Raw genomic sequence first — 27,671 nt, 5'->3', positions numbered from 1 at the left:
TAAGAGTAGCCTAGCTGTCTTTGTAAAGAACAAATTAGGCACGTCAATCCCTCTCCTATTAAATAATCACAACTACTCAAGCACTGATACCCCTTATTTTTTAGTACAACAGAGATGCCATCAAATATATAATATCATAGCCGATAAAAGGGAAATAATATAATTTTTCATTGGAAATGGTCAATTGTTCATAAGGGCTGTACCCCTTAGCCTTTAATCCATTGAGGGCAAAGGTTGAAATAAATTTTAGCATTTTTTTGATAGTTGGATAAACTAGTCATAAAACTTGATATATCATCCAGCAATTATCTTAATCAGCGCGAATCTCGAGGCAAAATCAAGTTGGAAACTTTCGAAAGTAAATTTGGGATCATCCGAGCTCCGATTTCAACAAACTTATAGTTGAATTGAACGTCTCAAAAATACGAATCCAACGACACTAAATTCGACTCAATCCGAACCCAAATGAGTCCAAATCAAAGACCCGAAGTACTGTAGGAAGGTTCGAACCACAATTTAGTTTACCAAACAGTTTCTAAACGTGACATGTTTATAATTGAATCGAGCGGATTGACAAGACGAGTCCAACAAGCCCAAGATCACTAAATTCCTATATCACTAAGACATTCAAATGTTCAACAAATTGTCCATGATCAAGGGAATCAACATTGACCGTCCATACAAATCACTCCCAAAGTACCCTTGATCTTCCTCTTATTTACTGGACAAGCCACCCTAAAAAATCTATAAATAGAGCCCCCTTTCTCATGAAAAGGGACTCCAAGCCAAAGGAAACAATAGAGATCAGATATCACTCTTGCCCCTTGCTCCTGCTCAACCACAGCTTAGAGTTTTGTCGGACCACCGTATGACGTCGAAGTTCCCCCAGACTACCACATGACACCCGGAGTTCCGTCAGACCACCACATGACGTCGGAGTTCCACCGAAACACCACTTCACACCGGAGTTCTGCTGAACCATCGCCTTACGACGGCGTTCTACCGAACCACAACCTGCCGCCTAGAGTTTCGCTGGACAACCACCAGACATCGAAGTTCCGCCGGACCACCACCGTATGCCCGAAATTCCGTCGGACCACCACCTGATGTCAGAGTTTAGCATAACCACCACCTGATGCCTAGAGTTCCGCTGGGCCATCACCTAACGCCTGAGTTCTGTCGGACCACCACCTGACATTCAGAGTTCCGCCGGACCACCACCTGATGCTCTAAATTTTGCCAGACCACCACCTGACGTCAAACTTCCACCAGATCACTGAATGACATCAGGACTTCCGCTGAATCACCAAATAATGTCGGGACTTCCGCCAAACCACCAAGTGAAGCCGGACTTTCATCCCCATTTTTCACTAGACTACAACCATACGGTTGACATTTGTAATCAGATTGCCCTCAAAGATGAGTTAGCCAATTGTACTCAACTCAAACTCTAGTGGAATTATTTTCAACTTGGCTACGCCCCATAATTTTTCCCCCTTCTAGGGTTTTCCACATTAAAAATCATATGTTCTCTGTGTGTGAGCTGGATATCCACACAACGCTAAGACGTAGAACTATAACTATTTCACTGTGTATATACTAGCCTGCAATAGTTTGGCATCATATGTGAGAACCCCATTCACACTATCCTAAGTACTGATGTCAAATAGGCCTAGCCATTGTAATCTAGGAGCCTCTCGCTCCAACTCACACCAATCCAGAAACCATTCCATAAACTAGGGATGCCAGATGTCTGCCGCTTTTCACCGTGGTGAACAAAACCCTACCAGGGAAGGGACATTGAGACCATCTCTGGAGGATCACATTTGAAAGATGGAGGAATCTCAAAATGAGATCCTTCAACTCCTGTAAGAGACACGGAAATCAACACTAGCACCATAGGAAGAGATTCTTCTCCCTCAAGATCCACCGCTAGTCGAGGGTGTCCAATTTGAACATCTATATATATAGATTCCTCTTCCTCCGCTAAGGACTCATCTGCAATCACATCAAGATAATAAACTTGTTGACACAGCAAGCTCTACCCATCCTTTATGTGCAGGTCGACAACCTCACATTCCTCCATATGCCCCCGAGGACTTATCACAACCACGTATTGTTGAGCTCCAACATAATGCCCTGTGGCATGAAGTACGAAGATTAGTCCGAAAAGAGTTTCCTATGGGAGGTATAAGACAATCCCTTCATCAGAGGAACTTCTAGGAGTCACCACCCATGACTGAAGCCATCCTTCAACACCCCGTCTAGGTAGGATTCAAACTATTAAACATTGATTCTTATGATGTGACATCCAACCCGTATGAGCTTATCAATCATTACAAAATCTTCATACATATCCAGCGAGCCTCAAACACACTTCTCTACCAAGTTTTTCTTGCAACCCTTAGAGGGAAACCTCAAACATGGTTCTATTCGCTTACAGCCATAACCATTCCCTCCTTCGTCAAATTGGCTGAAGTGTTTGTTGAATAATTTGTTGATAATCGGAGAATGTTAAAAGAATCTTTCCAACTCTTAAGAATTCACCAAAATGAAAATGAGTCTCTCAAAGAGTAATTTCAAAGATTTTATACAAAGGCTCGATAAATTCCATGGGTGGTTCCCGAATTACTTAGAGAAGTTTTTCACGAAGGGCTTCGACTTAGCTCCTTTTACTCAGCACTCATGCAAGATATGATTCAATCATATGCTTATATGATCCATCACGTGGAGGCACAAATCTCCACCGATGAAGTGATTAATGCTAATAGAAAGCAATTTGAGTAAATAAATAGGAAGCATAAAAGTGCATTAAAGACGAAGAGTCCATCCTTGTAGCAAAAGAAGCAGGGAAATTCTAATTTGCCCCACGACCCTCACAGCCGTGACAAGAGCCTTGCCAAGAAAAGAAATACACACCAGTTAATGTAACTCGAGCAAATGTGTTGATGGCCATTCAAGATCAGGAGAATGTGAAGTGGCCGATTCCTTTAAAGCCCAGCGTGGGGAATTAAGATCAATATTATCATTTCCACCATAGTCAGGGACACACTACTGAAGTATATAGGCAACTCAAGAAAGAAATTTAGGGACTAATCTGATAAGTATATCTTAGAAAATTTATCTAAAACCCACATGCTTGGAATGAAGCTAGTTCTACTGGGGGGAAGAATCAATAGTGAAGTCAATCGTTGAATAGTCATCAAATGGTTGGTGCATTAACGGGGGCCCTTCAATGCCTAGTCAAGTCTTTATTACAGCCATCAAGGAGCCAATACAGAAGAAGTCTCGCATCGGTCACTCCATTGCTTTTGATGATTCTAACTTAGAGGGAATAAATATCCCTCATCAAGACCCATTCGTGATTAGTGGAGGGATTGGTGATCCATGTTACAATGTCAAGAGGATCTTGGTCGATAATAGAAGCTCTGTAGACATCCTATTCTACTTCACTTTTTCTTAACATGGGCATCTTTAGAGAGAAACTACAACTTGTCACAAGTTCATTATACAGGTTTGATAATTAACCTATACGAGTGGAAGGCATAATTAGTCTCCTAGTCGTACATGGAGAGTTAGCCTGACATGTTACACACTCCATCCAATTTATTATAGTGAAATAAGAAACTACCTATTAAGTTATCTTTGGAAGACCACTCCAACCAATCTTTAGGATTGTTGCTTCAATCCCTCACCTCAAATTAAAATTTCACACCCTAGTAGGAATCAGTATAGTACGAGGAGATCAACAAGTATCACAATCTTGCTACCTTATGTAGACTCAACCACGCCCATCGATTACCCTAAGTATCAAAGATTTTGATCTCCAAAATGATGAGATTCCTTAAAAGGTCTTTTCCATTAAGGTTCTTACTTATATCTCTCTATCAGTGAGCATCCTTCAAGAACAGTGTAGATTAGATTATTACTCTTGGAGGAAGAAGCGACAAAGTGCATAGAGTTTCTACAAAGAAATCAAGATGTCTTTGCTTGGAGTCTAGTTAATATGCCTGGAATCAGCCCTGAAGTGATCGTGCATTCCTTCAAAGTAAACCCGACGTGCAAGCCAATTATATAGAAGAAATAAAGTTTTGTGATAGAACGCCAGCAAGCGATTGAGAAGGAAGTTGATAAACTCTTGGAAGCTAGATTCATATGGGAAGTGCACTATCCCACCTGGATAGAGAATATTATTATGGTAAAAAAACCTAACGGAGCTTGGAGGATTTGTGTATACTATACAAGCCTCAATAAAGTTGGGTGATCATTGCTTGTGCCACCACCAGGTCAATCTAGAGTTGATCTTTCTACTAATTTTGAAAAGAAACATAATGCACTATGTTAGCCATCTTAGTTCTACACTCAGTCAACTCCACCACCTTCACCACTTTAGTATTGTGGTGTACTTTTGTTTGTACTCTCTTTGGATATATTTAACCTTAGCAAATTCATTATTCCATTCATTCAAGGTCTCAGTAAGCTCGATTTCAAGCTCCATGCACCGCAACAACTGAAATAAGGAAGAAAGATATGTAAAAGGACATCCCAATTGATAAACAAAAAATAAGTATTTTAAAAAAATGCTACCCACCAAGTTATCAGCTTTGAGACATCTGATACACTAGTGATTCAACGCATCCCCATGAATACACAAGTTGATCAGGGAGGAGTCGGGTGTAGCCTTCCTAGTATTCGTTAAAACCCTTTCAAATTTCTTCTTCTTTAACAAAGCCTGGGGATCGTCACCTCTTACATGTCACTTATGTGGACCTTGGAAGCTGGGGAAGGTGGCTCAGGGAGTAGGTAGATCCTTTATTTTCCCCCATTTGTCTATAAGGCTTTAGTCATTTTTCACAAAGAAAATGGCATTGGCCCAGCTCCTCGATGGATCTTGGGTAGGAACATCCAAACATTTGAATCAGAATGTTACATGTCCCTGCACATCACTGGTAAAACAATCCATCCTTGAAAGACATTTAGACGTCAGAACATCTCCTCGATCTCTGAAGAGAGCAATCAGTCCCACCATCATGGACGTGGACCTGTAACTCTATAAATAAATTGTGCTAGACTTACCCCACACCTTGCTAAAATGTCGATCAACTCCATAAGAGGAGGAAATCGTAGCCTCGCTCACAGATTGGTCTTGTAGATGGCTAGGTACCCTTGAGGGGGAAGGCACATGCGATCAAATCTTTTAGGGATCGTCGCCACGAGATCGTTGGAAAAATGGTACTTCTTGTTGAGCACGATCATAGAATCAATAGTAACAGTGGATACAACATCGTCTGCCCTGGCTTGCTTATTTTGCCTCCTCTCACCATCATTATGGGAAGCAATATGTGAATCTCCCATGACCAGAGGATCTCTCAAAGAAGGATTCTTGCATGTTATGGCCTCCCATATAGGAAGAAGAGAGAAAGATGGAGGAAGAAAAACTCCAACTCAGTGAGGGGCCCTAGATCTAGATAAGGGATACCACCTGAATATGACTAGGGGAAAGCCTCAGCTTGAGGAAAAGAAGGGACGGGGAAGGTGTGTTTTTGAATACCCAAGGGGGGTATTTATAATTTGGAGTAGGGGAAAATTTGGGAAAAAAGAGGGCTACCTCAGCTTAGAGCCAGCTAATCCTCTCACATGGAGCCAACTTGGCTAACAGCTAGCTAAAATATTATGTTCAACCTTCTATGACCCAATTAGTCATGGGTCATGTCAGCCATGACCTAACAGGTCGTGGGCATCAGCCACGACCCAGTAGGTCATGGGTGACATGTTAACCATGATCCTACTTAATATGGCCATGCCAGCCACAACCTAATGGATGTGGGTCATGCCAGCCATGACCCGATCCACCGTCAACGCCTCAGCCGAGGCAGGCGAGGAAACTCCCAGGTAAGTTGGGCAGTAGCCAGCCAAGCTGGTCAGCTAACTAGGCTCACAGTTGAGCCTTGCGACAAACTCGGCTTGCAGATGAGCCAGGCAGAGCCCAGGCAAAACCGACGCGCAGGCAGCACCAACGGTGGCTGTGGGTACTGCCGGTCACTGATAACCAGTGGTAGCGGGTGGTCTGACCCGGCCCATTTTCAATCATAATTTTGGGCCCAAAAGGTTAAATCAAATATTTTAGGGGTTCCCAGAACCATCTTTTAATATTTCAGACTCAATTTTGACACTTTTAAAGTTATTGGGAACCTCTACATCTAAGAATGGATTATTTTCAAGTTTCAAATCTCGTCAAAAATCCACTATGAGCTATAATACGTATTTTCAGACTTTTGAAGCTTTGACGTCTTAAAATAGCAGAGCAACTAGTATATCATCCAAAAATTATATTGATTGGGCACAAATCTTGAGGTACAATCAAGTTAAAACCTTTCAAAATTAACTTTGAGATCATTTGAACTATGATTTCAGCAAACTTATAGTTGAACTGAACATCTCAAAAATACCAATGCAACAACACAAAATTTGACTAAATCCAAGCCCAAATGGGTCCAAATTAAGGACCCAAAGTGCTATTGGAAGGTTTGAACCAAAATTTGGTTTACCAAATTATTTTTAAATGTGATATGCTTATAGTTGAATCGAGCGATTCAACGAGACGAATCCAACGAGCCTAAGAGCACTGAATTCTGTTATAACTAAGACATTTAAATTTTTAGCAAATGGTCTATTATCAAGGGAATCAACATCAACCGTCCATACAAACCACTCCCAAAGTACCCCTAATCTTCCTCCTGTTTAGAGGTCATGCCACCCTAGAAAATCTATAAATAGAGCCCCCCTTTCTCATGAAAAGGGACCCCAAGCCAAAGGAAATAAGAGAGAGATCATATATTGCTCTTTCCCCCTTGATCCTCCTCAACCATCGCCCGAATTTTCATTGGACCATCGCTTGACGCCAGAGTTCTGTCGAATCATCATCCGACGCCAGAGTTCTGCCGGACCTTTTTGCTACTTCTTAAGCAGCTTTTAAGTACAAAATTTTTAGTTTAAAAATTTTTTTGTATTGCTTCACAAATCAATAAGAAAGTAGTCCCAAATGAAACATTCTTACTCTTCTTTTGACTTTCGTTTTCTTACTGCTTTCTAAAGCAGCTTTGACGCACAAAATTTTTAGTTTAAGAAAATAATACTAAGAAGCTGCTTTAAAAAACAGTAAAAAAGCTGTCTTAAACAAAGAATAAGGCTTCGTTTGGGATGACTATTTTATTGCTTCTTAAAGCAACTTTTTGGTATAAAAATTTTAATTTTTATACTAAAAAACTGTTTTAAGAAGTTCTAAGAAAACCGTCCCAAATCAAACCTAAATCTTTAAAACCGGCAATCATAGAGCTTTCACACAGCGATATCCCTGAAGCTTTAGTACATTATGTAAGTCTAACCTGCTAATGAATCTAGTCAAAACTCGCCAAACCAGTTAGATTTGCGCTCCTTAGCACTTGTGGAAGTAGGGTAAATGATTTGATCAGGATTGAGTGATTTATGTGGTTTTTAACTCTAATTTTTAATGAATTTTAATATTATTCAGTCCAATTCTGTGTCAGATAAATTAAAATCTTGTTAATATAAAAATACCAAATGATATATGAATAGAAGATATGATTTAATGACAGTTTAGATGTAATTAATGATTAGGATTAAGACTAATCATACAAGATGGTAGGATTATTTGGTTAATACAAGAGAGATATGACAGAGTTAAGACAAATATTACAAGAGCGAGGATTATTTTTTTGTTAATAAAAAAGGTTTTAGGTGTAATTAATGATTGGATTTGACCATTATAATAGGACATATTGGGTTTGAAACTAAGAGTAGCCTAGCTGTCTTTGTAAAGAACAAATTAGGCACGTCAATCCCTCTCCTATTAAATAATCACAACTACTCAAGCACTGATACCCCTTATTTTTTAGTACAACAGAGATGCCATCAAATATATAATATCATAGCCGATAAAAGGGAAATAATATAATTTTTCATTGGAAATGGTCAATTGTTCATAAGGGCTGTACCCCTTAGCCTTTAATCCATTGAGGGCAAAGGTTGAAATAAATTTTAGCATTGTTTTGGTAGTTGGATAAACTTGTCATAAAACTTGATATATCATCCAACAATTATCTCAATCGGCGCGAATCTTGAGGAAAAATCAAGTTGGAAACTTTTGAAAGTAAATTTGGGATCATCCGAGCTCCGATTTCAACAAACTTATAGTTGAACTGAACGTCTCAAAAATACGAATCCAACGACACTAAATTCGACTCAATCCGAGCCCAAATGGGTCCAAATCAAGGACCCGAAGCGCTGTAGGAAGGTTCGAACAACAATTTAGTTTACCAAACAATTTCTAAACGTGACATGCTTATAATCAAATCGAGCGGATTGACAAGACGAGTCGAACAAGCCCAAGATCACTAAATTCCTATATCACTAAGACATTCAAATGTCCAGCAAATTGCCCATTGTCAAGGGAATCAACATTGACCGTACATAAAAACCACTCCCAAAGTACCCTTGATCTTCCTCCTATTTACCGGACAATCCACCCTAGAAAATCTATAAATAGAGCCCGCATTCTCATGAAAAGGGACCCCAATCCAAAGAAAACAATAGAGATCAGATATCACTCTTGCCCCCTTGCTCCTCCTCGACCACATCCTAGAGTTCCGCCAGACCACCGTATGACGCTGAAGTTCTGCCGGACCACCGCATGACACCCAGAGTTCCATCGGAACACCACATGACGTCGGAGTTCCGCCGAAACACTACATAACACCTGAGTTCCACGGACTACCGCCTTACGACGGAGTTCCGCAGGACCACAACATGCCGCCCAGAGTTCCGCCGAACAACCACCTGGCATCGAAGTTCCGCCGGACCACCACCGTATGCCTGGAGTTCCGTTGGACCATCACCTGATGCCGAAGTTCAGCAGGACCACCACCTGTTGCCCGGAGTTCCGCCGAACCACCACCTGATGCCCGGAGTTCCGCCGGACCACCACCTAACGCCCGAGTTCTGTCGGACTACTACCTGACATTCAGAGTTCCGTCGGACCACCACCTAATACTCAGAGTTTTACTAGACCACCACCTGACGTCAAAATTCCACCAGATCACTAAATTACATCAGGACTCCCGCCGAACCACCAAATAATGTCGGGACTTCTGCCAAATTAACCATCAAGTGAAGCCGGACTTTCATCCCCATTTTTCACTAGACTAAAAATATACTGTTGACATTTGTAATCAGATTGCTCTCAAGGACGAGTCAACCAATTATACTCAACTCAAACTCTAGTGGAATTATTTTCAACTGGGCTACGCCCCATAAATTTTCCCCCTTCCAGGGTTTTCCACGTTAAAATTCATATGTTCTTTGTGTGTGAGCTAGATATCCGCACAATGCTAAGACGTAGAACTATAACTCTTTCACTACATATATTCTAGCCCGCAACAGTTTGGCTTCATATGTGAGAACCCCAATCCCACTATCCTAAGTACTGATGGCAAATAGGCATAGCCATTGTAATCTAGGAGCCTCCCGCTCCAACTAACACCAATCCAGGAACCAGTCCATGAACTAGGGATGCCAGGTGTCTGCCGCTTTTCACCGCGGTGAACAAAACCCTATCAGGGAAGGGATATCGAGACCATCTCTCAAGGATCACATCGGAAGATGGAAGAATCTCATAATGAGATCCTTCAACTCCTGTAAGAGACTCGGTAACCAGCGCTAGCACCATAAGAAGAGATTGTTCTCCCTCGAGATCCACCGCTAGCCGAGGGTGTTCAATTTGAACATCTAATATATAAATTCCTCTTCCTACGCCAGGGAGTCATATGCAATCACATCAAGATAATAAACTTGCTGACAAAGCAAGCTCTACCCATTCTTTATGTGCAGGTCGGCAACCTCACATTCCTCTGGATGCCTCCGAGGACTTATCCCAGCCACATATTGTCGAGCTCCAACACAATGCCCTACGACATGAACTAGGAAGATTAGTCCAAAAAGAGTTTCCTATGTGAGGTATAATAAAATCCATTCATTATAGGAACTTCTAGGAATCACCACCCCTGTCTGAAGCCATCTTTTAACACCCCATCTCGGTAGGATTCAAACTACCAAACATCAATTCTTATGATGGGACATCCAACCCGTACGATCTTATCAATCACTACAAAACTATCATACATATCCAGTGAGCCTCAAACGGACTTCTCTGCCATATTTTTCTTGCCACCTTCAGAGGGCAACCTCAAACATGGTTCTATTTGCTTCCAGCCAGAACTATTCCCTCATTTGTTAAATTGGACAAAGTGTTTGTTGAATTATTTGTTTCCAATCGGAGAATGTTAAAAGAATCTTCCCACCTCTTAAGAATTCGTCAGAATAAAAATGAGTCTCTCAAAGAGTATTTTCAAAGATTTTCTACTGAGGCTCGATAAATTCTAGGAGTGGTTCTCGAATTACTTAGAGGAGTTTTCCTCGAAGGGCTTCGTCTTAGCTCCTTTTACTTAGCACTCATGCAAGATACTATTCAATCATATGCTTATCAGATCCATCACGTGGAGACACAAATCTCCACCGATGAAGCAATTAATACTAATAGAAAGCAATTTGATTAAATAAATGGGAAGCATAAAAGTCCATCAAAGATGGAGAATCCATCCTTGTAGAAAAAGAAGCAGGGAAATTATATTTTATGGCTTTTGGGCTCACTAACAGACGTCGGGACTTCTGCAAAATGAATGTATTGACAACATCCCTATATGATGGGATTCTCTAAACTGAGCCCAAAAGCCATAAAATATAATGAAGTTATTGTTTAGCGTCGTCTTCCTCCTCATAGTACATTTTATGACTCCATAATAATTTGATTTAGAGACTACAAATGTTCTAAGGTTCCAAATTTTGTAGCAACTATGTTGAAGTTCCCTTTGTAAAAAGATCCAAACTTGAAATAAATTCTTCCTTAATTTAGGGCTTCAAGTAAGACCTCCTTTGATTACAAAAATGCTCAAATAAGAGAGTCAATCCACTGAAGGCCATGTATTTGCTCTCAATAAACAATCAAAGGCACAATAAACAATCAAAGAGACCATGCTAGAAGGAGAAATGGTTGTCTATAATTATCATTGTGGATATATTAACAAAAAATGCTATTATAAACCAAAATAAAATTAAACATCCAAGTGCTCATGCATAATTGGAATGATAAATTTAGCTACTAAAAAAATTACTTCATGAAAGTGCTTTATTCTTACCTCATAAGAATCTTTGTGGGAAATAAAAAAGGACAACAAAAAATTATGAATGACTACCTTTCATGGTTTTCATCCTCATCACCCAAATCATCCAAGATTACCATATATTGACTTTGTTGAAGGTTCAAAAAACCTATTTGAATAAAGCATCCTTGTTAAAAATTTATAACCAAATTGATGATGTTTTATATTTAATTGATGACTCTAACGTTTTCTTGAACTAATATGTAATCTTTAAGATTGATTTCATTAGAGTCCATGTCTCTAACGATTATGATTACTTAGCCGCCTCATCAATCACCAAGACATTTTATTTCTTTGCACTATATTTTGGAGCCTTAATGACTTGTTTAATTCCCAATAAATTATATATGATTGACTCTAATTGTCACATTGAAGCTAGATATATACATCCTAGTGTTCTTGATGCTCATTGTGTACCATCTTGAATTATGATAAATACTAAGTGTGACAACTCTTATTTGTTATTGGCAATGATTACTTTAAAAAAAAAATTCTTGTAGTTGTTATTTATTGTTCATCATCGAATTGGTATTTAGATACAGAGGCATTAAATTTCCTCACTTGCAACCTAGAGAATATGTAGCAAGATGAACCTTATTAGGAAATAGAAAAAATATTTGTTGATGATGGCTACTTCTTTTTAGTCAAACATATTATCCAAGGACTTCTTGCAACACCCACTCTGAACCTTCATCTCTCCAAAAATCTTCATGTGGCTAATATAACACATAATGTCATTTCCATCTCACATATCACCTCTAATAATAATTGTTATTTTTCTTTTGAGTCCATTTATTACAAAACTAAGAACATGAAAAAGTATCAAATAATTTTCGATGGACTATGTCATAATGGCTTCTATCCCATCATCAATACTAAAATAGTCCTACTATCCTTCAAATCTATCATTGATGTTTGGCACCACTAAATTGAACAATCTAATATTTAAACTATAACAACTCTCTCCAAACAAAATAAAATTTTATGCTTTTTTCCCATTATTTTCCTTTTCTTACTTCTAGCAATCACTCTTATTATCTTGAATTAATATATTATGATGTTTGAAATTCATCCCAATACCTTTACTTCAACATACATATATATTTTTGTTGATGATTTCTCTCAATAATCTTGATTCTTTCTTATGAACAAAAGTCAAAATAACAAATCACTTCATTTTGCTTTAAATAAGATATATAAACCTAATTCATAGTTCATGTTACAATCCTATTATCTGACAGTGGTAGTGAATATGAAAATCTCACACTTCATAATTTTTTCATTAATAATTTATAATCCACCAAACAATTTGCCCATACAACCCCAAGTAAATGGCCTCATCGAGCTCAAGCATCACCATAACCAATAAACTACTCGTGCTTTACTTGTTTAGTTTAACCTTCACCAATTCTTACAGATAGAAGCAGTCTTAATGTATGTCTATGGATGTCCATCTAACAAATCAAACGCCATTAAAATTGACAAAAAATATAATGCTCTAGAATATAATTTAGAAGAATTATTTCTTCCATATTTTAATAGCAACAGCAACAGCCACCAGAGCTATTTAATTCATTTTATAAATAATATAAGATAGAAGCTAACATAATTATATTTATCAAATCATCAATATACATATGTATCTATACTACAAAAATTATGTACAATAACTAGGAGTTTCACAATTGCAACATACAATCTATCTACACATATCTGCAAAAGAATAACTAAACAAAATAATAGAAAATCTGGAGGATTTTATAGCTGATCTGTCTCACACTCCCGATCCTTGATCGTCTTTCCAGACTTGAAAGTTGAAACATTATAATATAGAGGTCAATAAAATAGTGCAATACATAAATAATGAAATTTGTAAATCAGTATGGGTATCGAATCTATAAAGTAGGTGACATAGTAGAACTATCAAATCCATAAGAAAATCATATAAATTAGTAAAATGGAAACATCTATAAAATCTGTTAGAATCATATCTATGTATTAAAATCTTATAAGAGCATATACATGATATTCACATATTCTATATCAATATTAATTAATATCTTATATCACATGCTCAATAATTATAAATTAATAAATAGTTAATCGATCATAGTAATAGTAATAGTAAATCAATAATAGTTTTAGTATCATCAGTAATAATACCACTCTCCATAAAATTGGTGGTAGTAATAATAAAATACTATAATAATCAATAAAATATTAAAAAGTATTATGGAAGTAGTGTTGTAACATGCATTTCAGTAATCACACTAAACAAGTAAGAAGTTCAAGCTTGCGTGATATTTTTCCAGTAATCAACAAATTAGTAATAAAAAATCAATAACCATTGGCTTATTAAATAGAGCCATCACTCTTAGCTTATAGCATATTAATAACCCCTTCTAACTCCCAATCAGTAAATTACGTGATTCAATAGAGGATAACACAAAATTATATTATTTAAAGGAAAGCTCATTGGCCCACCATCCTGTACATGTTAATCACTCCAGCCAACATCAATAAAATTAGCTTTTACTTATTCTCACACATATTATTATCATAGTATTATAACAGTAATAGCATCCAGCTATTACCCAATCACATGCCCAAATTCATTCATAAATCTTGTATTACCAGTATGTTTATATAAAAATTCCAAAAGTTCTATTATTTGTAAATCCTATAAAATACAATAACTTTTATTTTACTAGTAAACTTATAAAATCAACTAGTCAAAATGTTCAGAATAATTAATATTATAATATATAAAATTTTATGTGGCAGAAGTTTACTAAATCTAGGGAAAATATAATAAAATCAGTTTGAAAGAAAATGAATGGTTGAAATCAAACTATTTAAAAACAAAAGTAGGATAAAAGTCACCTATCATAATCTGAACAGTTTTTGTAAAAGTGACAAAAAGAATTGGTGACCCAAAATCTAGTTTTTCTCTTTCTCTTTAATATTTTTGCTTCTCTTTCTCTTTCTTCCTTCTATGGTAAGACGCGTTGGTGTTGGTAATTAGAGCATGTGGCAAAAGGCAAGTTTGATCTACTCTTTGAAATGATGGTTCTAATAACATTTGAAATTGTCTCACATAGTTCCCAACCAATTCATGCAATTTTGAAAGGTATGAAGTCACACTCTCATAAGAATAATATTCCCTATTTAGTTTAATAATTACATTTAGAGTAACCCTCTTCTAATAATAGGGTGAATAATAGACATTTCTTTATGAAAAAAAATTAAGGTATAAAGATTCTTTATAATCCCAAAATTTTCTACTACTAAGACCTTCAAAGCTTTGTTCTCCATAAAAGAGATATAGAGCATGTCTTTCAAGTTAGTGTTGGATATAAAGGGTTTTTTTACACCACACATTATGGGTGGAGTGCCCCAAAAAGGCTAAACCACTTACTCTTTTATTAGAGATAAAGGTAAATCAAATGTTCGTAAGGAGAAAGATAAACAAAGTTAAATAGGTGGGGGAGATTTGACTTTGAGGTTAAGGATGTCATTTTTAAGGTTGTAAGGAAAACGAAGTCTAGGTTTCCTCTAAGGATTACATGATTTATTAGGCCTCCCTTTAAAAAAGATAACTTGAACACTTCACATTAGTTAGTGAGTTGTAATAGAAGAAGAGGATTAAAGAGCCAAGATGAAAAACATCGGCACTTGCCAAATGAGTGATGTTGAAATTTCCACTAATAAAATCCAACATCAAGCTTTTTTTACTTAGGTCCCTCTGTTTGACACTTAGTATGTTGTTTATGTCAATAATATGTACTTGATATAGGTGTTTTAAGGTGTGTAATTCCCTTTTGCTTTGTAGTTATTTATCTTGATATATTTATAATATTTTTTTAATAGGAAAACCTATAAAACTAATTTACTCAGGTTTAGTTCCTATTATCATTAGCCTCTCCTCCTCTCATGAAGCTTGTTAAGAAGGGGTGAGGAGATAATAATAATATTTTCATCATTTTAATTATTTCTTACTCGAAGGAAGATGATGATCAAAGAAGAGTAAATCTATTGAGCTATATGTAACAAAGAATAAACTTGGTAAGCATTTGGGATATGATGTTGATATAATTTCTCTTGATGTATTAATAATTTTATATATGGAAAAAACAATTTATGTGGTCTTATTGGACATATTATTCATTCTAAGACCACTACATGCGAGCCATGTTAATTAAATAATGATATACAATTCATTTATGGATGTATGCTTTAGAATGGTAGTATGTAATTTGTATTGAATGAAATTACCTTCACTAATTTTAAAAGGTATGATGATGAAATTTTATTGATGATAAATCTCCCAAGCAATTTTATTCTTAAAGTAAATAAGAGTTAATTTGATATTATCTATTAGAAATGACTCCGTCCAAGATGATAAAATAGCTATTGAATAAGAATAAGGATTAAATAAGGTGAATCTTCTAGAACCATCTTCTTAGTGTTATTCACTAAGCCTATATAGATATATCAAGATGTTTGGTTTCTCCAAATCCTATAAAAATGTCATTGACAACTTTGATTTGAATCTGTTGTATGACCACCATAGGCACTCCATGAAGTCACTAATGTATTGCATATACAGCTAAGATAATTCATTAATTGAATCAATTTATCACATGGCTTTGAAGTGTGTGTAATTCATTATTTAATCAACAATCATCCATATTGCATCATGGTTCTATTTTGCCCATCAAAACATCATCTAGAAATCAATTGTAATTTCTACTTACTTCCACTTGGATATAATCAATAGTTTTAATATAACACTAGGATTGTAATAATTTTCCTTCACCACTTAAAATAATTCACACCTAGCCACAAAAATTATTGCATTCTTTATCAACCCAAACAACCATAGCATCAACTTCAAGTATATAAACTTCTTTTACTCTTAGAATGAATGATATGATCCAAATATATTGCTTAAAATTTCATGTATTTCTCCAAAATAAAATTTATCCATAGGTGTGAGCATTGAATGTGAAGGGTTGTGAATTCTATCAAGATAATTGTCATTAGAAATGAGTGTCTAGGATATTAGGGTATATGAAAGGATTAATTTTATCTTCATGCTAAATGATTTACAAGGATTTCATATTTTCCAAGAATTTGGGAATGAGAATAAAAAAACTTCACATCCCTATTACTTGATAAAAAAGATAGAGAAAAGTCACAACATAAAGAGATGACTTATAGTTTATGGTAGTTTGGTAATGACCTATGCCTACTATGGGTATGGTTGAGGGGAAATATCAAATATTTGTAATCATCACAATATATCATTGGTGGCACATAATAGCCTTCTAAAGGGAAATAAGAGAGAAAACTCCTATAAGGAGAGAAGTACTAATGATAATAAGGAATCGATCTCAATTCACATAAAATACTTAGTAGAATTTTAAGTTTGAGTTACAAGTCAAAGATAATATGAGTTGATTAGTCTCACAAAGGGAACATATCTCTTAGATTTAAGTACACTCAATCAAATCTCTAAGTGATGCTCTCAATAAAGAAAATGCACGATGTTTTTTATTTGGCTGGGTGAATATTAAGAAAGATTATGATTTAAAGATATACATCATAATAGGACTTTATAACCTTCAAGATGACATAACACATAATGCAAAGTTATAATCATTTTAATCAAATGAGCTACTATTTCTCAATATAGATAATCCTATTTGATGATAATCAATGAGTCAATAAAAATAATTATAGTGCCAGGGCTCAAAGAGGTTATGCATACTAGTAATGAATCCAAGAAAAAGGAGAAACAACATGGCCGAGATTTCAGGGATCTATCATCCTATGTTATCAAGCTCACCCATCCTAATAATGAGATACACTATTAATAACCATGAATTACATCATCTAGGAAGATTCTTGTGAACTCAAATTAATATATATAATCTATGGGGTAAATCTAGAATGATGCAAGGATTACTATCCTTAGAAATATAAATATTGCTAATTTAAGAAAGTGAATGAGAAAGCCCTAGTTTTATGTAGCAAGAGACAATTGTAATCATACTGAGATTAAGAATGTCACTACCTAGCATGTTATACATCCTTCTAGGTGTATTCAATTAAAATCATGTCAATAAGTTAGGGACATAATCATAGGAGAAATTAAATGAATGTAGATTTATATATCCATAATTTGAAAGGCTTTTAACTATAAATATTAGAAATGCCCATATTAAGAACAAACATTAACAAGGGTCAATTACCAATAAGTCAACTCTACACCTTGTTAAGGAGATATTAAGAGGATACCATTAATAAAAATTTGTATCTAAGGCCATGCAATTAAATTTTAAAAAATTATTAAACTAATTTTAATGTTGATTTTAATTTATTTAAACTTAATAGAAAATATTTTTTCTAAGATTCCATCGTAGAGCATAATTTTTAAATAAACCATACAACATTAAATATGTAAAAGGAGGCAACCTACAATTAAATTAGAAAAGACAAAAGTATAGGGAACCTATAAAAGAATAAATAAAGGGTAGGTACAAATCGGCCTATAAATATAAACTCAACAAAAATTTAAAAAAAAATGCCACATGCTCTGTATAAATACAACCAAGACCAATATATATAATCAAAACAGAGGGTTATAAGGTACAAGAATCAGAATAAACTCTAGTATATCAAATGGGTATATGTTAGGTACTTTTATTTGTACCTTGCACATTTTCTTAATAAAAATTAAGTGCATGAATAAAAAAAGATAACATACATCATTAGCTACTACACATAATGTTTCTCTAATGAAGCCTAGCAGTTTATAATGTCTAGAAAATTAAATAAGCCACCACTTTTATTTTGGAATTTTAAATGTTAATATACAACCCCTAGAAATTTATTTTCAAATCAAGCATGCAAATGAAAAAGTAGCAACATAATGGAAAGATAGTTAAATTTGTCAATTATCAAACTCAAGGATCCATACCTTTGAATGTTGGCCAAACAGTTCAAAGAAAAAATTTCTAGAAATCAAGAAAGAGCTCCAAATATCTAGAGTGCAAAGACTGGTATATCCAAGCAGAAATTGTCCATTCATGCAAAAAGGAATGATTTGGATACAATTTATAACTAAACTAGAAGTGGTAAATCAAAAGAGCATAACCAAATGATAAAATGACTTATTTGAGATGATATAATCAACTTGGGACAAAACTCATCAAAATAGCATGGCTATGCTAAGAAGAAGCGCCAATTAAAGTGGCATAACTATACTAGAAGGTGGCTTAATAAAAAATGCATGACTAGATCAGGAAGGTGGCAGTTAAAAGAACATGGCTAACTTAAGTTTGTTTGGTATGGAAAAAGATCATGGCCAAATTATAGAAAGGCTTGGACAAAAGAGCATGACCAAATTAAATAAATACTTGGCCAAATGAATGTGAAAGATGCATGATGACACTAGGAAGGGACTTGGACAAAAGAGCACAACCAATTCATAATATAGTTATAAGAAAAGGAAAGATGGGAAAAAGAACTTGACTCTTTTGCCCTTTCGCTCTTCCTCTTCTCTTTTCTTCCCCGCCATTGGTTTGCTTAGGGAGTATGAGAATAAAATGGAATGGAAATGATCGATATTATCTAATGGTGATGAAGCTTATAAATTATAGAAAGTTTCATTAAAAGTATTTTTATAGCATAATAATGATGACTTATATAATACAATGAAACTAAAAATATATATAAAATATTATGTTGAGTTAAAAAAATATTAATACTAAAAAATGGTCACAAATTATACATGAAATATCTCAATAATGTGCATTATACAAGGCTAAATCAATTGTATCAAGCCATAATCCAATAAAATATACATATAAACCAATATAATTATATTTATAAACAATTATCATATATGATCATTCAGTGAGTAAAATACTTGTATTACCATTGTTGCACTCTTACGAAAGCATCATATTGTCAACATTGTATACATGCATGCATGTATAGTACAATTTTCTTATATAAACATATAGTTCTTTTAATCATTCTTCATATCATGATTGCAAATTTATATTCATAAATTATCCAAAAAGTAAATTTTTTTATCAATACAATTAGGACTATTTCATTATTTATTATTTTGATCCAATATCACTCTATTTCATTCCATTGCAACATTCTTAGTCTCCTCATGCATTGAATCCAACTCTTTGTATGTGATGAGCACACTTATATCATGTCATTACTTAAATTAACATCATATACATATCTATAGATATCTAAGAGAGCTATAAGCCCAAAATTTTTCCAATTATAGTGATAATGTATGCATAAAAATACATTATATATATATATATATATATATATATGTGTGTGTGTGTGTGTGTGTGTGTGTGTGTGTGTGTGTGTGTGTGTGTGTGTGTGTGTGTGTGTGTGTGTGTGTGTGTGTGTGTGTGTGTGTGTGTGTGTGTGTGTGTGTGTGTGTGTGTGTGTGTGTGTGTGTGTGTGTGTGTGTGTGTGTGTGTGTGTGTGTGTGTGTGTGTGTGTGTGAAATAAATAGTCAATGTAACTTGCCAATAATTATAATCTTTTAATTCATTAATACTATTCTAAAATTTTAATTTATTTTATATTGCACTTATATATTACCCATATGATATTCAATTGAATCAAAATATTTAATCCTAATGAAAAGAAATTATTAACCACAATTAATATGCTTCAATTATACTATTACCTTATTCATGTTACTTCTTAAGCATAATGTTAAATTGATCATGCTGTTGTTTTGTTTGTCAATTCAACTATCAATCTTGAAACATATATTCAGTTATTTATTTATGAAAATTACCATAATTCTAACTATCAATTATATACCATTTAAAATGATAAATAATGGCAAAAGCAGTATTTTCAAAATTCTTCTACAAACTATCTAATTACAACAAACCTTTCATATCATATATATTCATTTGGATCTTGTATTTATTTATATACATATAATAAATTACATTTTCTCTTAACTCAAATTCAACTGAAACCTATCATATATTAAAGTAATAAAAATAAACTTATTAAATAATTCTTAAACATCCACTTTTTGTAATAAAATAATGAAATCACATGCAATACAACATGAATCATTATTAAAGAAGTTACTTATCCAACAACATATAAACTAAATGATAAACCTACTATTTTATAAAATGAGAGCCACTTTCCTACGAACATTACTCCATACCATCACTCTATTCAGATTATCTAATAATACTTTATCGTTGTTGCAACCTTGTAATGAAAATTATTACTTTGTTTCCAACTTATAGGAACCAAAAAACATGAACCAATTATTAAGTGCTAATTTAATAGATGTATTTTCTTGTAAGAAATAGAGTCCCTTAATTCTTGATCCTTTTATTCTCTCCCTTCTTCAACTCACTTGATGTGTACTAGCATTCCCTCCCATAACTCTACCCATTCCCTGGTATTTCATATTCTTATCAAATTTAATCCACTAGAATCAACTTTCATTGGTATCCACTATATTAGGAATCATCTTACTTAACTATTATGTGATCTTATACTATATTCAAATACAATACAAATAACAAATAAGATAATATAAGCTTTCATTTACAAAATTTTATTATCAATAATCCAAAAGACAATTTAGACATTATATAGGTTAATAGTACCATGCACTCAAAATTATATACATTAAATATACAATAATTCTATTAAAGAAAAAGTATGCATAATTATAAGACAAAGGGTAATTATATAATTTCTCAAATATAGATTGCATCACTTGACATATAAATCATAAAGTCCATACACATCGTTATGCTTTAACAAATACAAAGTCAGATCATTATTTCGTAGGCCTATTATCCTTACTAGAAACTAAACACACATACGTAGAATTGGGTGAGTAAAAAGCTCAATAGGTTATGTGAAACTTTTAAGAGGATTTAATACATGAAAAAAAAAAAATCCATGAAGTTATATACCATGCATGTGGAATCAAGTTCCTGCATACTCAAACATACCCGATGCTACATACATGAGTTTTATGTCATTTACATATAACTCATAATGGTAAATTATAATATTTATTAAAAAAACTATATCATAGAACTAAATCATAACATGGATAGTAAGCTATTCATAAATATAAATGCAAATCACATATAATGTAAATGTTAGAATCAAGTAAAATTTCAATTATAAGTCAAACAACTAAACATTGTGTCGAACTAATTCATCTACGTGCCATGTCAAAAAACAAAATGATATATTGGGTATAGACATAACCATAAATACTTATATGAGACCACATATGCTTGAGTATTTAATCAGTGATCTTTTGATAGAGTATATATTATATCACAATCAAATTTTTATAATAAAAACATAATAATAAAATATGAATTTTAAATTCAAGTCATGTAAATGATGCTTAAAACATATCAAATAATTTCAAATTGTTCATTAAGCTTGTAGGAGTTATGGAATCACTAAAATGTATAATTTGTCTAGAAATATGTAAATATACCATTAATTATTCATATGAGAGCATCCTTGCAATTAAGATATAACTTTATCACACATCATATAGTATATTTTAGATTAGTATGCATCACTTATTTAAATGTTTTATTCAATATACATAACATAAGGAAAAATGTTCTATAATAAAACATTCATATCATAAAGACAATGTATGTCATGTACAAGAAATAATAAAGTGAACCTATACTCTATAGATTAAACCATAATTACCATCCAATTGCTTATTAGAGTGCTCTTGTTAGCTAGAGTAATACTTAAATCATATGCTTGTCAATTAGTACACACTCTACCATATTTCATGCATGATACCCTTTTATTGTAACTCCCAAGTATGACCTTCAACTCCCTACATAATTAAGATAATTTTGTTAACTTACCCTTTTGCAAGACTTGAGAATTTATGTCTCTATTATGATTTTTTCTTTCATAATCTTATCGATATGATTTAAAACTTAGAGCATATCACATAATATGTGACACTTTCATTGTTTATAAAAATACAATGAATATGATCAGTGGCGGAGCCAGAAAATATCTCTAGGGGGGGCTTAAATTTTTTTTTATTATATTATTATTTTTCTTCAATTTTTTACATCCAAACTATTTGGAGTCATTTGGGTTCGGATTGAGTTGAATTTGGTGTCGTTAGGTTTGTGTTTTTGAGACGTTCAGTTCGACTGTAAGTTTACTGAAATCGGAATTCATATGGTCTCCGAATTAATTTTTGAAGTTACCAACTTAATTTTGGATTAAAATCTCCCCATTCAGTTCGACTGCAAGGGGGGCACGTGCCCCCCCTGCCCCCCCCCATGAATATGATTCTTAATAATATATTTGAGAAAAAATAGGGGGTTTAGAGTAATATAATTGTATAAAATTAGGAGTAATATGGAAACTAATCAGTTAGAGCCATAAATATTTATATATAAAGTCACTTATGAAAAATGATGTAGCATTCATATGGATATCTCATTCAAACATGTTATGCACTTCTCACAATCTTAGTCATCATGCCATATTAAAATATTATTTATCTTGTATCAATCTTCAACGGCTTTGAATCTATACTTATCTCTCTCTCTCTCTCTCTCCCTTTCCTACCTTCTCTCTCCAACTATTAGCTTGAAATGAGATAAAAAATATATTATATAGTGAGGGGAAAACTTATAAATAACAACATGTTTCATTTATGATTTTAAGTTAACAGAAGCATACATGATATAATTAATTGTTTATAAAATGAAGAAATATATCTATAAAATATTACACTAAGTTTGGAGCACATTGAAAAAAATAATTGACAAATTCAACAACTAACGATTCTAGAAAGAGAAATATTACAAGAATTTGAAAAATATATTGTACTATGGTTCATCTAATTGTATAGCTCAACTAACTTGATGCTATTTATAATTGGGTATTTTTAGTATGATTGTCGTAGAGCAAAATCCTTAGATTCAAAATATGGGACTCATATTAGAATTTCACAATCAATTATACTTACATAAATATGATGTGTAATTTTCAAGACACCCAATGCACGAACTCAATTTCAAATCAAATTTAGTGAGTGAAGTCACACTGGCATAGCAATTAGATTCCAAGGGTGGAAGAGATAGGCTATAAGGAGCTTCACTGATTGGTTTATAACTTATACCAATTTATTTATAGTAAGTCAATGAAGAGAATTTTGATATTATGTTTCTTGAAATATTGAACTGTAATCACACCATTTTGAAGATCCATGGGTGCTTTCGAAAGGAAACAAATTTACTAGCCCAAAAAGCTAGCTTTTCGACTATTGGGCTATTATGTTTTTCTATTATTGTGGTTTGACTTAGAAAAACATGGGCAAACCAGAAGCCTCACAAACATTAAGGCTTCATTTAGGACATATTTTTCACTGCTTTCTAAACCAGCTTTCTAGCATAAAAATTTCAAATTCAAGAAATTTTTTAACTAAAAAGTTGCTTTAGAAAGCATTAAGAAAGTTGTCCCAAATGAAACCTAAGTTTGATCATCTCTTATTGGTTTTATGGATTGATAAGTCAAACATAAAGCAAGCGCATGTTGTGTGAAAGGAAAAAAAAAAGCCTCTCCTAATATTTACTTTAAAATTTTAGTTATTTTGGTAGCTGACAAAGATTGCGGCCCAAAAGACTTCCATAAAATTCAAGAACTAAACAAAAGCATGGCTCAAGCAAACTAAAACTAAATAGTCAATACCCACCTTCCCAATGGAGAAAAAACACTTAATCAACTACTTTCAAATAGATCTCTCTCCTGAATATCCACATCTCTGACTAAGATTCAACCTGACCTTTTATTAAAATGGAAGAAATTATGTGGGGTTCATATGAAGCATATGACACTTTTACTAAATGAATAACCAATAAGGCAAACAGCTTAAAGTTTTAGAGATCTATTTTTTACATGTACTTCTAATTAATAGCAGGACTTAGTAGTTTTCCTGAGCTTTAAGTACAATTTAATCATGTTTTTATTATATTTATTCAGTTCTGATGCGAGCCATAGAACTTCCCCCAAATTCAGCAGCTTCAAAGAAACTGCAAAGCTGGTCAATCTAAATCAAGAAAGGAATGCAGGAAGCAAGCTTCGATGGTTGAAGTATTTCATTGTGCTGGCTGTGTTCGGGACCTTACTTAAAGTTCTTCACTCTCCAATACAGAATCATTATACAAAATCTTCCAGCCCTCTTATTCGGTACATGCTTTCACATCAATACCAATTCTCTTTGATCTTTGCATCGTTGAAGGTTCCTTTCTTTTCAGTAGTGAAGAAAAATAAATAAAGAAAATTCATGTTTCCATTTTTCAATGTAAATTTTCTTCAGAAAAGAACAAGTTCTTGAACATTAAATTCAACAAATACAGGTCAAGTTTTTCAAGTGTTGGATGGATGTGGAATGAGGCAATTCCAGATCCAAGATATGTATCAAACTTGGATATTAAATGGTCCCAAATACAGCAAATCATAACAAAAATTGATGGAAAAGAAAATCTGAAGATAGGATTGCTAAACTTTAACGGCCCTGAGATCAACCATTGGCAAAAGCTATTGCCAAGTGCTAAAATTTCCAATGTTCAACTTGAAAATGCTGAAAGAAGTCTTACTTGGGATGACCTCTATCCTGAATGGATTGATGAGGAAGAAGAATCACAAGTTCCTTCATGCAAAAATCTTCCCAATCCTGCAGTCCCAAAAGAAATAAAATTTGGCCTAGTTGCTGTCAAGCTTCCCTGTAATAAAACTGGAAACTGGACAAGGGATATAGCGCGATTGCATTTGCAGATTTCGACGGCAAAACTTGCTTCAGATTCAAAGGAAAGGGATGAACCAGTCCATATTCTTATTGTCACAGACTGCCTTCCAATACCAAACCTCTTTTCATGCAGGCATCTTGTTACAAGAAAGGGGCAAGCTTGGTTATACAAGCCTGACTTGAAGGTTTTAACAGAGAAACTCAAGCTTCCGATTGGGTCATGTGAACTATCACTTCCATTTAAACAGACAGGTGAGCTTTCAATCTTTGCATGTTTGATATTTTCTTCTCGTTAAGTGATCAAATTATAGATGTAATGCAGAAAAAGTTTTATTTCAAATTAAAGCAAAGAAAAGTAGTCAGCTTTAAGAACCATTTTCCCGAATATTTCTCTGAGATACTCATCTCCATTATTCTGATAATTCTAACAGTGAGGCCATCATCAAACAATGGCAGGAGAGAAGCATATGCTACCATTCTCCACTCAGTAGATGTATATGTGTGTGGTGCTATTGCCGCAGCTCAAAGCATACGTTTTAGTGGTTCAACCAGAGATCTTGTAATTCTCGTCGATGAAACAATCAGTAACCATTACAAAAATGGTCTTGAAGAAGCAGGTTGGAAGATAAAAAAAATCAAAAGGATAAGAAACCCAAAAGCTGAGAAAGATGCTTACAATGAATGGAATTACAGCAAATTCCGGTTATGGCAGCTCACTGAATATGACAAAATCATCTTCATCGATGCCGACCTTCTTATTCTAAGAAACATTGATTTCCTCTTCACAATGCCCGAGATCAGCGCGTCAGGAAACAATGGAACTTTGTTTAACTCAGGCGTTATGGTTATTGAGCCTTCACTCTGCACTTTCAAGTTGTTAATGGAGAACATTAATGAAATAAAATCATATAATGGTGGTGATCAGGGATATTTGAATGAGATTTTTACATGGTGGCATAGAATTCCTAGGAACATGAATTTCCTGAAGCATTTTTGGATTGGTGATGCTGAGAAGAAGAAAGCTATGAAGACTCAGTTGTTTGGCGCTGAGCCTCCTGTTCTATATTCGCTTCATTACTTAGGATTGAAGCCATGGAGGTGCTTTCGAGACTATGACTGTAACTGGAATGTCGATTTTATGCAAGAGTTCGCAAGTGATGTTGCTCATAAAAGGTGGTGGAAGGTTCATGATTTGATGCCAAGAAAGTTGCACAAATTCTGTCTTCTAAGTACTCATATGAAAGCAGGTTTGGAATGGGATAGAAGACGAGCAGAGAAGGCCAATTACTCTGATGGACATTGGAGGAGGAATGTTACTGATCCAAGATTAAGGATTTGTAAAGGTAATTACTGTGACTGGAAGTCTATGTTGCTGCACTGGAAAGATCCTTGGTATGTAAATGGAAGCTCTGTAATAAAAAAAACTTGACAAAAAACGACGGGTCTCTGATCTGTGTATCTTTCCTCACATTGTTTCCAATAATGTTGGCGGTCTGTATAATCCACGAGATATTCATATAAAGACATTTTTTTGTTTTATATAGAATTTAGTATGGTACTAAAAGACTGAAAAAGACACTTGGTTCTCCTTTATTATAGAACATCATTCATATAATTATTTTTCTATATGATAAAATTTGATCACCATCGTAGCAACCTGTCCACCATCTGCAAGCTCTTCTGGTGCAGGCTTAGCTTCTATGGGTTGATCATCTACCATATGAACTTCATAGATCTCTTCCTCATTGTAATCATTGGATTCAACTTTCCCATATGTGATTGCACAGTAAATCTCCTTTTAGGGGTACTTCATTCACTAAATCTGAGGCCTCTTCTTATAAGGGTATCACTCTTTCATGATATGAGAGGACTTTTCTAATATCATAACTTTAAAAAGATATGAGTTCATCATTTAGTTATATTAACATGAACTCCTTGTCTCTACTTCATTCTTTGAACTTTTTTGGGATAATACTTAGGCATCATCATAGGAATTATCTCTCTAGAATCAATAAGCTAGATAAGCCAGTCAAAATCCTCTTCTTAATGTTCTCGAAATTTATAAAATAATCTCCCTGGTTTAATGTTTTTACTTAGAGGAGGTGGTAAAACGTCTTACGCTCCTCGACATTATGCCCCACATGAGGGATAATTTTTTTGAAGTGTCATAGAGGGAGAGGCATGACCACGAATTTTCTCTCTGAGATTGACAAGCTACTTATTTTTCTTGAGAAGACACACCGCACCTTGCTCATATAAGTAGACCTGTAGTCATAATAAGAATCTTAGCATTCTGCCTTCTTCTTCTTCCGTTTAACTAAAGACTAGCAGGTGGTCTTCTTAGATTTGGAAGGGATGATTTCATCTTCTTCAATGTCACTCCCATGTGGGGCATAACTTTGCATGGTTTAGACATGGTGATTGCTATGGGAAGAGTTAGTACTGCCTTTTTTCTTCTCACCTACTTCTTCTCACATTCTTGTTTGGGCCGCTTTGTAGCTTTTACATTTGACGCATTGGAT

General features: G+C 34.3%; 1 protein-coding gene across 2 annotated transcripts in view; it reads left to right on the top strand.

Moving 5' to 3' along the window:
* Positions 1-26,652, top strand: part of LOC110098291 (UDP-glucuronate:xylan alpha-glucuronosyltransferase 1) — a 29,155-nt gene extending 2,503 nt beyond the window's left edge. For both annotated transcript variants that reach the window (XM_028698475.1, XM_020825067.2), the window contains 3 exons: positions 24,384-24,590; positions 24,761-25,401; positions 25,581-26,652. In XM_028698475.1, coding sequence (XP_028554308.1) covers positions 24,384-24,590; positions 24,761-25,401; positions 25,581-26,578 — 1,846 coding nt within the window. In that variant the 3' untranslated portion in view covers positions 26,579-26,652. The remainder of the gene's footprint in view (positions 1-24,383; positions 24,591-24,760; positions 25,402-25,580) is intronic.
* The last annotated feature ends 1,019 nt before the right edge of the window (positions 26,653-27,671 follow it).

Source organism: Dendrobium catenatum, unplaced genomic scaffold, assembly GCF_001605985.2.
Source record: "Dendrobium catenatum unplaced genomic scaffold, ASM160598v2 fragScaff_scaffold_1089, whole genome shotgun sequence".
Lineage (NCBI taxonomy): Eukaryota > Viridiplantae > Streptophyta > Magnoliopsida > Asparagales > Orchidaceae > Dendrobium > Dendrobium catenatum.
This window is presented reverse-complemented; position numbering and strand designations above follow the sequence as displayed.